This window comes from Strix uralensis, chromosome 2 (assembly GCF_047716275.1).
Source record: "Strix uralensis isolate ZFMK-TIS-50842 chromosome 2, bStrUra1, whole genome shotgun sequence".
NCBI lineage: Eukaryota > Metazoa > Chordata > Aves > Strigiformes > Strigidae > Strix > Strix uralensis.
The window spans coordinates 117,291,060-117,305,905 of record NC_133973.1 but is presented as its reverse complement, the minus strand read 5'-3'; the positions used below and the strand labels follow the sequence as shown (position 1 = coordinate 117,305,905).

Genomic DNA, 14,846 nt, shown 5'->3' with positions numbered 1-14,846 from the left:
CTTGCTGATCACTGTAGGATGTAAATGTCTCTTCATGAACATTAGGAAAATACCCACTGCCATCATCAATATGGTTCTCTGAAAACCTCCTTTGAAAAGTGCTGGGTGTTAGGATGTTAATTTGATCACATCTAAATCAGAGACAGATGGGGCTGCTTAGCCATAGAGGACAGAGGGAGGGATACTTAAAAGCATAAAAGGAAATAAATGACACGGTCTTTGCAGAGAGTTAGCTGTCTGCCACCTCCACCCCTGAACCCAAAGCACCTACCTAAGGAAGCTGTTCTACCCCTCCTCTCTGATCACAGAGGACCCCACAGCCAGTAGGAGGGACACATTTCCATGTGAAGGTAGTGAGACCTGAGGAGCTGCATGAAGTATCCTGTATTTCCTAACCCTCAGGATCAGTAACAGCAGTAGAACCAGTGTATTCTGACCCATGATCACATGGATAAACTGGCCAGTTTCCTTGGGAAAGAGGTTAATGTTGCACTATGGAGCCTCAATAACTGTCAGAAGCTCACTAAGGTGAAGGATTATTTTTCTCCAGTTGTAAATAAAGATTTTTAAACTATATTTTTCTGTCTGTCTCTCAGAGAGAAGGTGTTGCCAGGGAACATTTTTTGTGAAAAGCACTGTTAGCTACAGTGAAGCAGTCAAAGACATTGCTAAACATTCCCCACTGCTGAGACCAGTTTTGCAAACACCCACTGGGATTTACAAGTCTGATTAGAAGTTGCTGGCCTTATAAGAAATGTGAATAGGGTACAGCTCAGGAAACATTTCTACCACATTTTCTGGCCACACTGGGAGTTAAATGATGTATGTAATACGTGTTTTCTCAACTGCCCACCCCCCAGCCCTTGGAGGTCCCTGTCCCTGCTGCAGGGGTTGCTGAAGTTCTTCTAAAGCAGCAGGTGAATCATTGTGATTTACAGTATGGCATATTAAGATAAATTGACACATATTTCTTTAATACCCCAGTTTGTGATTCACAAGAGCTCTTATCAAAAGTTAAAAATGAAACTGTCATCAGTCAGAACACTTTCAATGCCAGTTAATGTCATACAACCCTTGCTTCTGCAAAAAATTGGGCTAACTTCAAAAAGGAGAGGGGCGGCTGGACACAGTTCAACGGTCAGTTTGTATAAACATCACACCAGAGTGCTCTCTTTAGAGGAACTCTGGGTCTCACTCATCCCTGCACCATCTCACTCTCATTTCTCACATGTCTTCTGTTGTGTCTGAACTAAAGCAGAAGGCACTTTAGGCCAAGGGACCATGTCTTTTTATATTCTGTAAAACACCTAGGATGCTTTTAGTTGCACCAAGACAACTGATATTGTATAAAGAGGAATGAATTATCACTGTTGTGAAAGGAGACTTCTACATGCTGCCCTAAGTTTGCAACTGCTCCTTTTATAATAGTAATAGTGAAAAGAGCTTCAGATACTCTTAAATAAGGCATGATGTGTCTAAGTGAGTTATAATACCCCAGTACCCCCAGTACTACTATGATTATGAAGCACTAAACATCTGCACTGGAACAGAAACTGAATCCCATTGCCAAAACACATAGCTGCTCTATCATTTCATAATGTGTTGTCACCAAATTCAGTGCTTCACATAAAGTAAGTTTATTCTTTTTGGTCAGAATCTAAAATTTCACTTCTACAAGACAACTCTTAAACTTCCCCATACATACACCTCTTTGTTTTGGTGCTGTGTCATCATATTTTCCAGTTTCCATACTGCTCAAATCAAAACTTCTTTGTCTTCAACAAGGACCTTACAATTTCCACTTGCAGTTTACTGTGTTTCTAGGAATTCTCTCCAATGACAGCTTTCAGTTCCCATGCATTTGCTCTTTTCCTCCTATTTCTTACCCAGATTCATCTTACTACCACCTCTGACCTCCTTTCCTAATATCTCATCAAGCCAGTAAAGGATGACTAAAGGTAGAGTTAATATTAACTAGTAAATGCACACATTCTGAGTTTAATATTTGAAATAGCGCACATCCATCTGTATGTCTCTGCAGCTGTATTGTTTGCATCTCTCTTAACAGATCTCCTGCACATTACTTACCTGCTTGAATTTTAAACTATTTGGAGGAAAAATTAGCACTTGTCATTTGGGAAAGCAAATGTGATCAAGCAAAAGTTTCACTTCACATTTTGCATTTGATATCAGCTTCTTGTATGGTTGCATTTATGCATTTAGGCAGTGGTTCCTTGATAGCGTATCTAAGCACCACCAACATGGATATAAATATATATATATATATATATAAAATGCATACAGTCCAACATGAGAATGTGCCTGCAGTTCAGACAGATTAAACACACTATACAGGAGAGAGTTTAAGCTGCATAAAGGTTTCATCCATTTGTGAAGGCTTTATGCTGGCTGTGGGAGGGCAGATGTTCCTTGATCTAGCATAGAAATGGAAACGTACAGAAGATTATACCTGACTGGGCATAAAACCCGACAGTACAGAATAGATCCATCAGTGGTTTTGAACACATTTGAATCAGCAGTGAGTTTATGCTGAATCAAAGCTTGGCTTCAGATGGCCATGGCATTTCTGATGAAACATGAGGCTCCCTGAAGGCAGATTTACCATACCGCCAAACCATGATGTTCAAGCCACTGACACATGCCCTCTTCCAGTTCTAGTTCTGTCAAATTAGGTTGTTAGGTCCTCTAATGTCCAGACCCTTCCCAGCACATCTCCCTGATGAAGGATATGGACCAAAAACTCCCAAGCAAAACTTTGGGTTGTCCCTGGAACTGATTGATCATCACCTCTGCCAAGAGTGCAGCTGGAGGAGACAAGTGTTGTCACAGTAGGAGGACTTTAACCCCTGCCCGTGTAGTTCAGCACAACATACATGAACACTAACACCGCTGACTGATGCCAGTGGAGCTGAAGGGACTCAGGCCAGCTATATTTGCCAAAGGCACAGCAGATATTCAAGTATTTCTAATAATTGCAAGAAAATAGAAAGATTTAAGGCCAATGGAGAATCCTGAAGTCCTTAGATACATCTCATAAGCACTGACAGATGTATAGCCAGTCCCACTGGTGTTCTGCTCTGCTTTCCAGAGCAAGACGCCCTACAAAAGGAACAGCACAATACGGTAACGGATTTCCTTCCTTTCTCTTTCTATTCTTAAACTTTAACCAATAAAGATGTTCTGGCTCAGAATATGGTAAGCACTGGAGAAGGAACACATTTTTATACCCATAAAAAGCCATTGTCTTGTTTTAAATTATATTTAAATGATCTTTTTTCATTTCTAACAAATAAGCATAGAAATCAGTTTCAGTATCCAGTCAAACAGAACCAACTCTTAGGATTTTCGTCACCAACCACTTATTGATGGAGAAATGAGCACAAAGGGAATGCTTCCCAGAAACTGCTTACAGAACTGAACAGTGTTTGCGTGAAGGAGTCAGAGAATTTAAAATCTCCAGTAAGGTAGTTAAAAGTAAGAGGTGGTACACTTTAAAACAGCAATGGCAAAATTTATCCAGTGATTTACCACAAATAGTTTGCCCAGCTGTAACCAGTACTGCCTTATAAATCAAGAGACATTTCCTTATGGGAATTACACCACAGTTTAGCAGATTTCACTTTATTCTGTCCCTCTCTCTCTCCTGTCTCTCAGTTTAGCCACTGTCAGGAAAAAGAAGCTGAAAAGTGTTGTCACAACAAGCCATTTGAATGAATAGCATACAGAAAAGAGTGAGAGAAAGTGGTGATCAACAGCTGGTATCAAATATAAAAGAACTAGAGCTCGTACCGCCCAGAAGAAAAACAAATAAATGGCTAGAAACAGCCTCTAGTAAAAATACCCATCTTGAACTTCCCATGTCTTCAGTGCAAAGACAAAGGTACAATGTACACGGGCAGAGCTGACCCAGAGCAGTTTCGATTTTATCGTGCTGCTCTGAGTGTTGTTCATTTGCTACATCGCAAATAATGGTCCCTTTTTGTCACCACAAGAACAATAACAGTGACACCAAAATACTTCTCATGCCATTCAGTGCAAGTCACTGCAGTGATTTTTTTCTGGCCTCTACTTAATTATTCTGTCCCGATTGCAGCAATATTTTCGTGGTTTCCGTGGTTCTTCTCCCTTGTTCCGAGTTGCACAATTACCTTGTTTACAGCTTATTTCTTCTCGCTGGAAACAAACTACTCTGATGAGGCACTCCAGCCCTTTCGTATTCAAGAGAATCCCAGATGAAGCTCACAGAGAAGGAGATGTTTGCTACCATCTGCTGGTGAACTGGAGTTGGGGCTCAAACAAGCATCACAGACTTGATTTTCAGCATTAGCTGACCCCACAGCAAGAATTTGCTGATCCATCTGAGTCGCATTCATTTAAGGGTATGGTAGGAGGCTGAGAAAATACTGATATTTTTGTTGTGTGGCAAGAATCCAGCAAAGGTGGGCATGTTATGTTGTAAGAAAAATAATCCAGGAGAGATGGAGAAAAGGATTTCAGCCCTCTAAAGATTAGCAAATCTCTGCTAGCAAGACCTTTGAGGAGACATGTGGGAGCTACAGAACTCCCAGAAGTATCATGACAGGAAGAAAACCTTGGTCTGTCATCATGGCTCATGGTAATAAAGCTCTGAGATTGTTACTAGAAATAATAATAAATCATCACCTCAAAAAGTACTTGCTTCTATGGCAGTAGCTCCCAAATCCGTCATCATAATCCCAAAGGCAGTTGTGTCAGTGTGCAGTGGGTTCAGGGTTGTTGAGAGAAGTATTTGGTGTCAAAGACTATTACTGGACTGTGAATATTGTGAAGAGTGAAGGGAATTTGTCAACCTCTCTTTTGGGTACATCAAGAAGTGACAAAATCAACTATCAAATATACAAGATGCAGTATGTCTGCACTCACGAGCAGGGAGAAAAAAGAGACATCTCATACATGCTTGTGAGCCTTGAACATGCTTGTGAGCCTTGAATTCTTGGAAGCTGGTGTATATATTGGGGTGATTTATAAAAGCAAGGTGAAAAAAGCATTTCAAATCAAGACTGAGAGCAATAACTGTTTCTGGATGTTTTTTCAGGGAACTTAGACTTGGAAGCATTTAGCAGCTCTATATTTAACAGTTAGAAATGAAGTGGTTACTGTTCAAGGAGAAATGTAGTGTTCTATAAGCTGAAAACAATGTTCAAATAAAGAACAAGCTGAAATTCTTCCCCACAGTGCTGAGCCTCCTCAGGTCCATCACCTCCCCAGCTTTAACAGGACCTGGGGAGCAGAGCAGCTCCTTGGACCAATGCAAGACCTTCCTAGATTCAGCCCTAGAGTAATCCATTGCAGCACATGCCACACTCACGCTGTCCTTGTCCTGCACTCACTTCTCTCTCAGGTGCCATCACATGAGGATGACATTCGTCATCACCACACTGTCCTTCTGCTCATGGTCTGGTCCTTTGCTAGTGTGCACTAAATCTATGGATCATCCTGTTTCTGTTTGTACTGTATTTACCACTGCGGTTTTTGGGGGTGTATTTAGGTACTACCACAACAAAGTAATAACAGACTGTTCACTAATGTGTACTTATTCTTGCTGAACAGGGCAGGTGACTGTAGCTCTATGTAAGTCTAACTGAGGTTTCTAAAACAGCAGCAGGGAAGGTTATTCTGAGCCAGAAAAGCTCCATGCTGCCACCCACTTCCCATACCTCCCACCCTGCCTCCCCATCGGCCCTTCGCCAGCAGAAGCACTGTATTCAACTCCCTGCTGAAAGAAAACAAACACTAAGCTCCCAATTTTTCTGGCTCCCTTATCACAGATATTGTTCCCTTCGTAGGATTCAAACATTGTTCCCACATCCTTAGGGAGGAGTTTATATCATTATTTCTTAACAGCCTTTCAGATGACAGGTTCCTGCCCCAACGGCTGTAACTGCCAGGGAGAGAGAGCCATTGTGCAGCTTTTGAAAGTTGGCAACAACACATCTGGGTCAGGCTCCAACTGCCTGCAAAGCCACCCCCAGCTCATTTATCTATCCGTGTCAAGGAGATAAAGCGCAGCATCAGTTGGCAAGAAAGCCCCAAGTTAGATTGATCCCCATCAAGTGAATTTCCTGGCCTTGAATAGAGAGCCACAAACCAGCAGTTTTTGCTGCTTGTCCCCATACAGTTCAGACAAGATTCAACAAAACCAAAACACTAACGGTAAGACAAAATGAATAGAGTTCAAGTGTAGCTAATCCTCAATGAGACAGTGCATTCTGTAACCAAATCTGCTTGTACCCGGTGAATTTGAATTGCATTCACCTAGGCAGCATGTCATCTATTCATGGGTTAGGAAATGAGTGGTAGGAGTTTGTTGGTATATCAACAGCTGCATGATCTTGTTATCGGTTCTCAAGCCGGGTGTAGGACACAAAGAGGCACAACATGAGACTCCCCAAACATTAGCAGCAAGTGATTGAAAATGCAACAGTAATTCACATGAGTAAAACCTGAAAACACCTTTGAAGACGGACTCTGTCCAAGCTGATATGGTTCGCAGTCTGATCTGTGTAATCCATGCGTATCTCAGAGTACTCGGCTCTCTGCACTGCTAACCAGCTCCACGCCTGTTGACAGATCGAGAAGTACCAGCAGTTTGTTCTTTAAAGAGCAGGGAAATGAGAGGAGGCAGACTGACACAGAGAGGTGAGGGAGAGCAGCCCAGTCCCCTCCTTCAGGCTTTATAATAAGGATGCTTCTGGTTTACAATAAAGATGCTTCTTGCTTTGGTTTTCAAGCATTGGTGCCTATGTGAAAAGGCATGTTCAACTCTGAGCCCTTCGCACTTGTCAACAGTCTTTTCAGCTGTCACTTCCCTTTAGTTGTCCTGTATTGATATCCTCCCCCACTTCTAATTAAACTAGTTTTTACAAAACAATGTTTTGACAAAAGCAATGAGGTTTATGCCCTACAGACTCTGAAATGTCTGCACCAGGAGTCCTGTCTTTCTTCCACTAAAATATCATATAAATGAATATTTTACATATAATTAGAGTAGATTTTGGCCAGAATATTTTTCACCAATACTTCTTATAAGAAATTAATTTCTAACAGAAATTAAAGCTGCATAGTATAGGGCAGAAAGATAACAATCTTGCACTATTCCTCCTGGCCCCAAGACATCAGCTACAGAGCTGCCACATCCTCCTGGCCCCATCACACTGTGCAAGACTTATTTGCTGGTTGTGCTGTGATATGTGGAAAAGCAGAACATCTCAGCGTTATCTACAGGCTGGGCCACTTACTCTTGAAAGAAAAAGACTTAGCAGTCTGAAAGTAGATGACTCTGTCCTTTCTCCTCCAGCAGCAATGTGACCTCTTTCAGCTTCAAAGGATTTAAATTACCTTGCAGTACCAGTGCTGTTCTGGCTGATATATGGACATAAGCAAGGTAAGTTTGTAGGGAAACAGTATCTTTCATTAGCCTCCTATTGTCAAAATGGAAGGCTTGTGTGCCTGAAACCTTGTTGGATTTTCCAACTGTAAGAGTTGGTCAAGAAAAAATATTACCTCCCTCCACAAAACTTTCCTTATATTAACTTAGCATTACTTATGTAAGCTCTACTGCAGAGCCATCTCTTCTGCTGGCTTGGCATTCCATCTTGGTTTTCCACAAAATTGTGCCCACTTTCTCACATTTATTTACTCAATTCATCAATAAATCTACTACATTTCAGGAAGTTCTACTGTACTGTAGTTTCTTTTAGTTTTTACTTTTAAGCATTTGCTCATGTTTGCACATTGCACATATCAAATAATTTAAATTATGCAAATAATAGAAGAGCTGGAGAACTGGAGAAGTGTGCCAGGATGCACGTCTCAGTACTTGCCAGTTTGTTCCAGAGGGATTTACTACAATGCACTTACATCTAACAGCACTCAGCAATGTGATAAACGAGCACTGAAATGCAGCACCTAGCTGGGTTGTATTCGCATCCATGTTTGCTGTACCAAGAACTCATGAGACAGGATCAGGTAGGAACAATGCAGCATGGTGTGATCCAGCATCCTTTTCCATTTCAATCACCTCTTCTAAAGGTAGAGTTGTAAGTCCTTACAACTCTGATACGAAGGCAGAAAAATCTTTAACACATCATTAGCAAACATAAGTAAGGCCATTTTGTTGTGTTGAAATTATCTTTTCATTACCATTTAATGAATACACATTTGGGAAGGTAAGTTTTCCTAGTAAAGAGGGAAACTGAAGCAATATCACCACAAATTCTCCCACAGACAGGGTGTCCAGTAAAATTAATTTCATGTGAATTTTACTCCAAACGCACTTTGCCCAGGTGTTTTTATTTAGTGTATGATGCTACAAATAGCACAGATCTGGACTGGGGCCACACTGTACCAGGCCCTTTAAAGACCCTCTAATAACTGCTTCTGGGCAGTGTCTACCTCAAAAGTCAAGAGAAAAGACAGGTCCAAGACTGACAAAATGATACAGCAATGATATATGACAACTACTTATGCAGCATAATGAATCATGAACAGCTAAAGCAAGAGCAATTACCCTGCTCTGCCACTGTATCTAGTTATTCCTAATTGTCTCACATCTGAAAGTCATAGTAACAGACAGAGGTGAGCTTCCTACAATAATTACTCTGTAAGTCACAGACTCTAAATGAAGTTTTTAAAGCAACAGTTCAGAAGACAGTGACTGTGTTCTCAAACTGCATTGTAGTGAAAGCTACATTGTAATGAAAGTACACTCACTAGGAGAGAAAGAAAAGGCAATGGACCTCATCCTGACAATGCTGGTCTCTTCCAGATGAGATGGGAACATTTGTCTCAAGGAAATTAAGATCTGAACTGAATTGCTGAATGGGAGAAGGAGCTGATATGAAGAGCATCTCTGGCTTCCGCTGATTTTTATCACAACCGCATGCCAAGAAAATTACACATCTAAGGTTTTTTTGCTTCAAGTCCCTTATCATAAGGACTATGAAATAGAAATTATTCTTCTAATTTATTGTACTTTAGTACAGTTCACAAATCCTTGCAACCCCTAAATGATCTAGGAAGCTTGGAAGCTTTTCCCAAACAGTATTCCTTCCTTACAGAAATGAGTAGCCTGTGTTTATTCACCTCTCTGGATTTGCTGTTAATATAAATACAGTGGCATTTCCAGACCAGAATGAGAAAAGTGACCTTGAATTTGGCTATTTTGAATATCAGATGAGAAATGCTTTAAAAGACAACGAATAAGCTGTTCTCTAGAACCAGATCCATTTAGTCTGTCTAACTTCAACCAGTCATGCATGCCACTTTGCAGTGCAGTTCCCTTAAAACATTATTAGTCCCCTTAAAATTTTGTAAACATGGCCTATGCTTGGGAAAACTGTTCAGATACTCATTTTCTTGTGCAATCAACCTTTTTGCATGATGCATATCTGAGCTTACCTTCCACGTGACGGAGGGGCAGGCTGCCAAGGTGAAGGTAACTTTCTCTGTCACTACATTGAAGGTGACACGAAACATGGTTTGTATTCCAGTGGCCTCAGACACAGAGTAGAAATCTTCAGTGACGGTCACACTGCTCACTTGTGTACATGCTGCCGGGCTCCTGTCACACTGAGCTATACGTTCAGTAAACCCATAACATTATGATCGAAGCCGAAGCCTGAAACAGCTGTAAGGGTCCAGTTTTTCCCAGCAGCCGTGCTTCTGTGTGTCAGAACTAATCAGATTAGCTGGTTTTACTTGTCTGAGTTGGGACTAACAGGTTCGTAGAACAGTTTGGGTGGGGGAAGGGAGCAGTAAATAAATCAAATTAGGGCATTTACTAAGCAGCTGAGATTTCCTTCTTGCTTGCCTTTGTCTCTCTACAGGACTCACACAGAGCCAGGACAATGCACAACAAAAACGAAGCTTTGTTTTAGAGTAGCTCTTTGTATAGGAGAATTTCTCTAACTTTGCCTTGATTTGATTCATTTTTGGTTGCCAGTGATCACCAAGAGGAGAGCTCTCCCACAGTGGCCTGGATGTCATGCAGATAAACAAGTCTCAGACAGAGAAGGCATGTATTGTGCTTTTTTCATCCCACACTACCCGCCAAGGCAACACACTGGCTGTGCCAAGAGATCAGTCACACGACCTGCTCTACACAGTACTAGATAACAAGATTCACAGATGGTCTAATCCTGAGACTAGGGCAAAAGGGTCAGAGGGACAGGACAGGACAGGACAGGAAAGGTACTACTTCATGATCCTCAGTCCACTTCAGAGTACTTTTTCCATCTCTGTTACTAACTGGGGTGGATTTATGCTCACGGGAAGGAAAATTCAAAAGACGAAAGAATAAAGGTAATCAAGTAATATAATAGCCACCATTAGCAGTGGTTGACTGGGCACGTGGACTGTGCTACTTGATGTGGGAGATGCTGCACGTGGAAGACACTTCCCTCATGAATACAGCAGATGCAGACAGCTCTGATTGATGCCATCATGTAATATTACCAGCATGCAAAGAACAGAATTAGTTTGGGTAACTTGTCTCTGATCTATATTTATGTTTCCAAAAATAGGTCTCTAGTTCAGTAGTCACCTAATTTCCTCCCCTACCAATGGAGCAAGATAGGTGGAATCAACTGCCCTCTGAAACTGCTTCTTTCTCACCACTGGCCAAAGAGAGGGAGGGTATGTATTGACATTTCAGAAACCTGATGTGACTTGAGATTGATACCTCCCTTGAAAACTTCTATTGAGAGTTAAGACCGAGTTCAAAGATGCATTGACTTTCTCCTGCCTGCTCTCTGGGTCTGGTCTGTGACTCTAGGCAGATGTTTGCTACCCAATAAGGAGGCTGTCAAAATGTCCCGAGTATGTTTCATTCTACTGGCCAGTAACTGTACCATGAGTAACACATTCACAATGTTGGAAAGAGGCCAGACTGAAACTCTTTTATTCTTGCCAATGAATACCTACTCATACAAAAGTTGCACTGACATTGGACAGATTGGACATGCAACAACTCACCAAGGGGAGTAGTACATTGACAATCTGACTCTGTAAGAATTCATTTATTCTAATAATCTGATTCTTGTGGCCCAGAAGAAGCCATGCACCATGCAAAAGCTAGGGAATGCCCCAAACATTTTGATGATGGCATATGGCTGGATTCCTATACGTTAGTGCTTGCACTGGCAGAACTGAAGCCACAGTGTTTAAAGGGCACAAAAGCCACATCACAAACCCATTATTCAAAATCCTAACAAAGCAACCCCATAGCTCAACTCCAGTACCAGGATCCCTTCCAAGAAGGTCAACAAACCAACCAGCCAGTGTTCAATTACCTTCAACCTGAATAAGATGAAAAAGGGGAATTTTGTAGGAAGCCCACTCTGAACACAGGCATACAGCCTGATGCACACCTTTAAAGGACAGAATGATATGTGCTGTCACTTAAGCCACCACTGACTGGGCAGACAGAAATAATCTGTTTGCTGGGATTAGGTGGTAAGGGGGCTTTGTTATTTTCATAAAGAGAACATAAGATTCAGCTCCCTGTAAATAATATATTGATAGTAACCTATCTGTGTTATTTCTGAAGAGACTCATGCACAGTGAAAGGTATTTCTTTTTCTCCACATTGACTTCGATAGTCTGCTTTCATTTACTTGTCTATTTAGATTCTTTTAGGACTATTCAAATACCAGTTGATGAAGTGGAGGCAAAATAATATGAAGTATCTTCTTGCTTTAGTTTTATAAAGGCTACATTTTATCTTCTCTTTAGAGTGCAGGTTTACTGAGAACTTGAAGTAGAAAGTTTCCTTTGTGAGAAAATACATAATTCCAAGACGGTTTCCCTGTAAACTGTCTTCCAAGTGCCAACAATGCTGTTGTTCCTATGAGATGTAGTTGCCACAGAAAGTCAGGCTCAGGTTGAGACAGGTCCTCTGGTAGTTTGTGCCACACTGATAGAGAGCTCTGGGGATGAAAATCCACAGCATGAAGGCAAGTGAGCTCAGACTGATATGTTCTTAGTGCCCACTGTGTTGCTGAGCACAGAGATTGGTGGTTGTTTCTGTTTTTAATCGAAGCAACAGCCTCATAATTCCAGAAAATGACAATAATCAGGGTTCGAAGTCATTACAGGTGCATAGCTTGTTGTAACTAATTCCAACTTCCCAAGAAAAAGAGCACAGGGCATGCTAAACTGTTTCTGGAAGAAGAAATTTCTGTGAGATACTGCTACAAAGAAAAAGCAAAATTATTTACATTTATATAATATTATCCACAAATTACTTCTGGGAGTAGTCTCACTGTGTAAATAAATAGGATTTGGGTCATAATAAGACAAATGTATTTTATTCTGGAACTGTTAAATTTAGAAAGGGTTTTTGACACATAACTCATTACTTATAATACCTGTAATTTTCCCACTGTCTTACCTTGGATCTCAATCATACAGATTAAATCTGAGACCAAGACTGCCTTCTGTTTCCATCTTCGCACAGCAAAGCATTTAGCACAAGGTCATCACCTCTGAAAAGGGCTACTGGATGTTATCATAGTAAGAAAAACAAAGAGTCCAACATATGAAACCTCCAAACTAAATATCCAGCCAATGCTGTATACCTTTTCCTCCTCTCCACGCTATCCTTCAGCTTCTCCCTGCTCCTTTCTTTCCTCCTACTTTATGATTTATACCTACTTTTCATGTCTTGTTACCATTTGAATTGTAAGCTTCTCAGGGCAATATTTGATTTATTCTACGTACAGCCTTAAACTTATGCCTGAGTACTAGCAGAGTCTTTTGAGCGCAAATGCATTATAAATTAAGACACTCAACATTAAGAAAAGTAGTGCTGAGATCAGTCAGCCTGAACTACTATCTAAAAGTATTTAGAAAAGTTATTCCTCAGACATCTTTTCTCCTCCTGTTAACCCAAAGACATACATAACAGACATGTTTAAAACAAATATTCTTTTAACATGCTGAATACACTGACTTAGCAAATTGTATAGGACATCACAGCTGGGAGCTTAGTGACAAATGCTGTTTCATGGCATACTCAGAAATAACCACTATTGGTCATTACTTCCCTTTCCTTTGCTTACAACCCATATGTGTCAGTGTGCATCCTGTTCTTCCATGACACCCCACACTTCTCTTCCTTCCTGAAGAAATGAGCAGATCCAGAAGAACTTCCTAACACAGCAACAATTGTAAGCATACTTTTTGAGATCCATTCAGAGAGTCAGAGTTTCTGTCAGTCTTAGCATACAACAAAGTTTAACTGAGACACTGATGTTTTGTGCTAGTACCTGCTCTTCCCATAGATAGATGTGGGTTTTATTCTGTGAAATACATGGAGGATTGTGTCTTGATAGTGTCTTACAGACAAGCAGTGTGACTGTCCTCCACAGTCAATGTTATAATAGTAAAGCAAGCTGTGAATAGCAGTGGACAGACTTAATTAAGGTCTTGTCCCAAACACCGATTCAAAACCACACACACACACACTCACACAGAATGCACCACCTACAAACCACCATCACAAATTTTCAGGCTGCTGTCAGATGAAAGAAAGTGTAAATGGCAGACAGGCAAAAGCAACATAACCTGTTTTCTGTTGGTGTAAGGTTATTCTGTCAAATATAAAGGGCAAGTCATAGAGGGAAGGCTATTTATAAATCCTAATACCTCATTTTATGAATCTGATCATGAGATACCTGTATAGGGCTAACAACAAATAATTGCACATTTTCATATCACCTCAGAAAATACATAACAGATGACCGATGCATTTTGATTGCCAGTCAGCTTGGGTAAGTAGAATTTCAGGCTTCATATATCCTTATAGACATTAGCATTAGCTCTCTCAAGTGTTTTGCAGGTCTGTTAGGCTAACATCTCCCAGCTAACCTAATGGAAAATGGCAGCTTCCACACTCCCTGTGCTTTGAAAATATGTGGTTAAACCTGTCTCAATGAATTTCCCATCTCTTTGGATTTGGTTAGTATTTGTTAGTATATGTTTAAGGCATGATGCCTGAAATCTCTCCCTGAAGCATCTTAAACCCTGTAAAGTCAGTTTTGATTGCTACAATACAGTGGATCAGAAAAAGATGCAAACTCTAAATCAGAATTTTCTCTGCGGCTCAGAGCTGGATTTTGCAAGAAAGACTGTGTCCCTGCTCCATTATCCTACTGCTTGCCCTTGCTGTACCAGGAATTCCTGCTTTGAAGAAAAGGCTTTTTGAATTCAATAGCTCCTTCTGGTGGTCTGAAAGAAAATGCTTGGTTACAGTCGACTCAGTAATACAGGATTAACACACAATTCATTCAGTAAGCATGCATATCAGTAACAGCTAGAAGTTATGCCATGAGTAAAACAAATGTTAAAGTTATGATTCAAGAAATATGCCATGCCAACTATATTCTACATGACTGTCATAAAGGAGGCAAGGTTTCTAGGAAATCCTTCCTTCCTCCTATTCCATTACAGTATTGCTGTGAATTTTCTTCCATATGGTAACTAAGGAAACATGAAGAAAGGTGATGGAATGAAAAGTGGCAGAAGTCACAAATTCTGGTCTACTGGCCCAGCAAATTTAAGAGAAGTCCTTAATGAAGTATTTGGCAAGGCACATCTCAGAACCAGTGGTTCTGATTTTGAAGGAATGATCAATATATAAGAGAGGGATTTGATCCAAACCTTGCTGAAGGCAGAGGGACATCCTCTAGCAATAGGAATGTGTTTTTGGTCAGGCTCAAGGAAACCCCTTCAAGGAAGAAGAACACATTAAAAAATCTCTGATCAACAGTCCTTGAGATGCTCAA

General features: G+C 40.7%; 1 protein-coding gene across 2 annotated transcripts in view; it reads right to left on the bottom strand.

Annotated features, from left to right (window-relative positions):
- Nucleotides 1-9,646, bottom strand: part of SPATA13 (spermatogenesis associated 13) — a 160,891-nt gene extending 151,245 nt beyond the window's left edge. The window contains exon 1 of one of the 2 annotated variants that reach the window (XM_074860019.1): nt 9,460-9,646. In XM_074860019.1, the coding sequence (XP_074716120.1) occupies nt 9,460-9,537 (78 nt within the window). In that variant the 5' untranslated portion in view covers nt 9,538-9,646. The remainder of the gene's footprint in view (nt 1-9,459) is intronic. The other variant, XM_074860017.1, reaches the window with a different exon arrangement.
- Nucleotides 9,647-14,846: the final 5,200 nt, after the last annotated feature.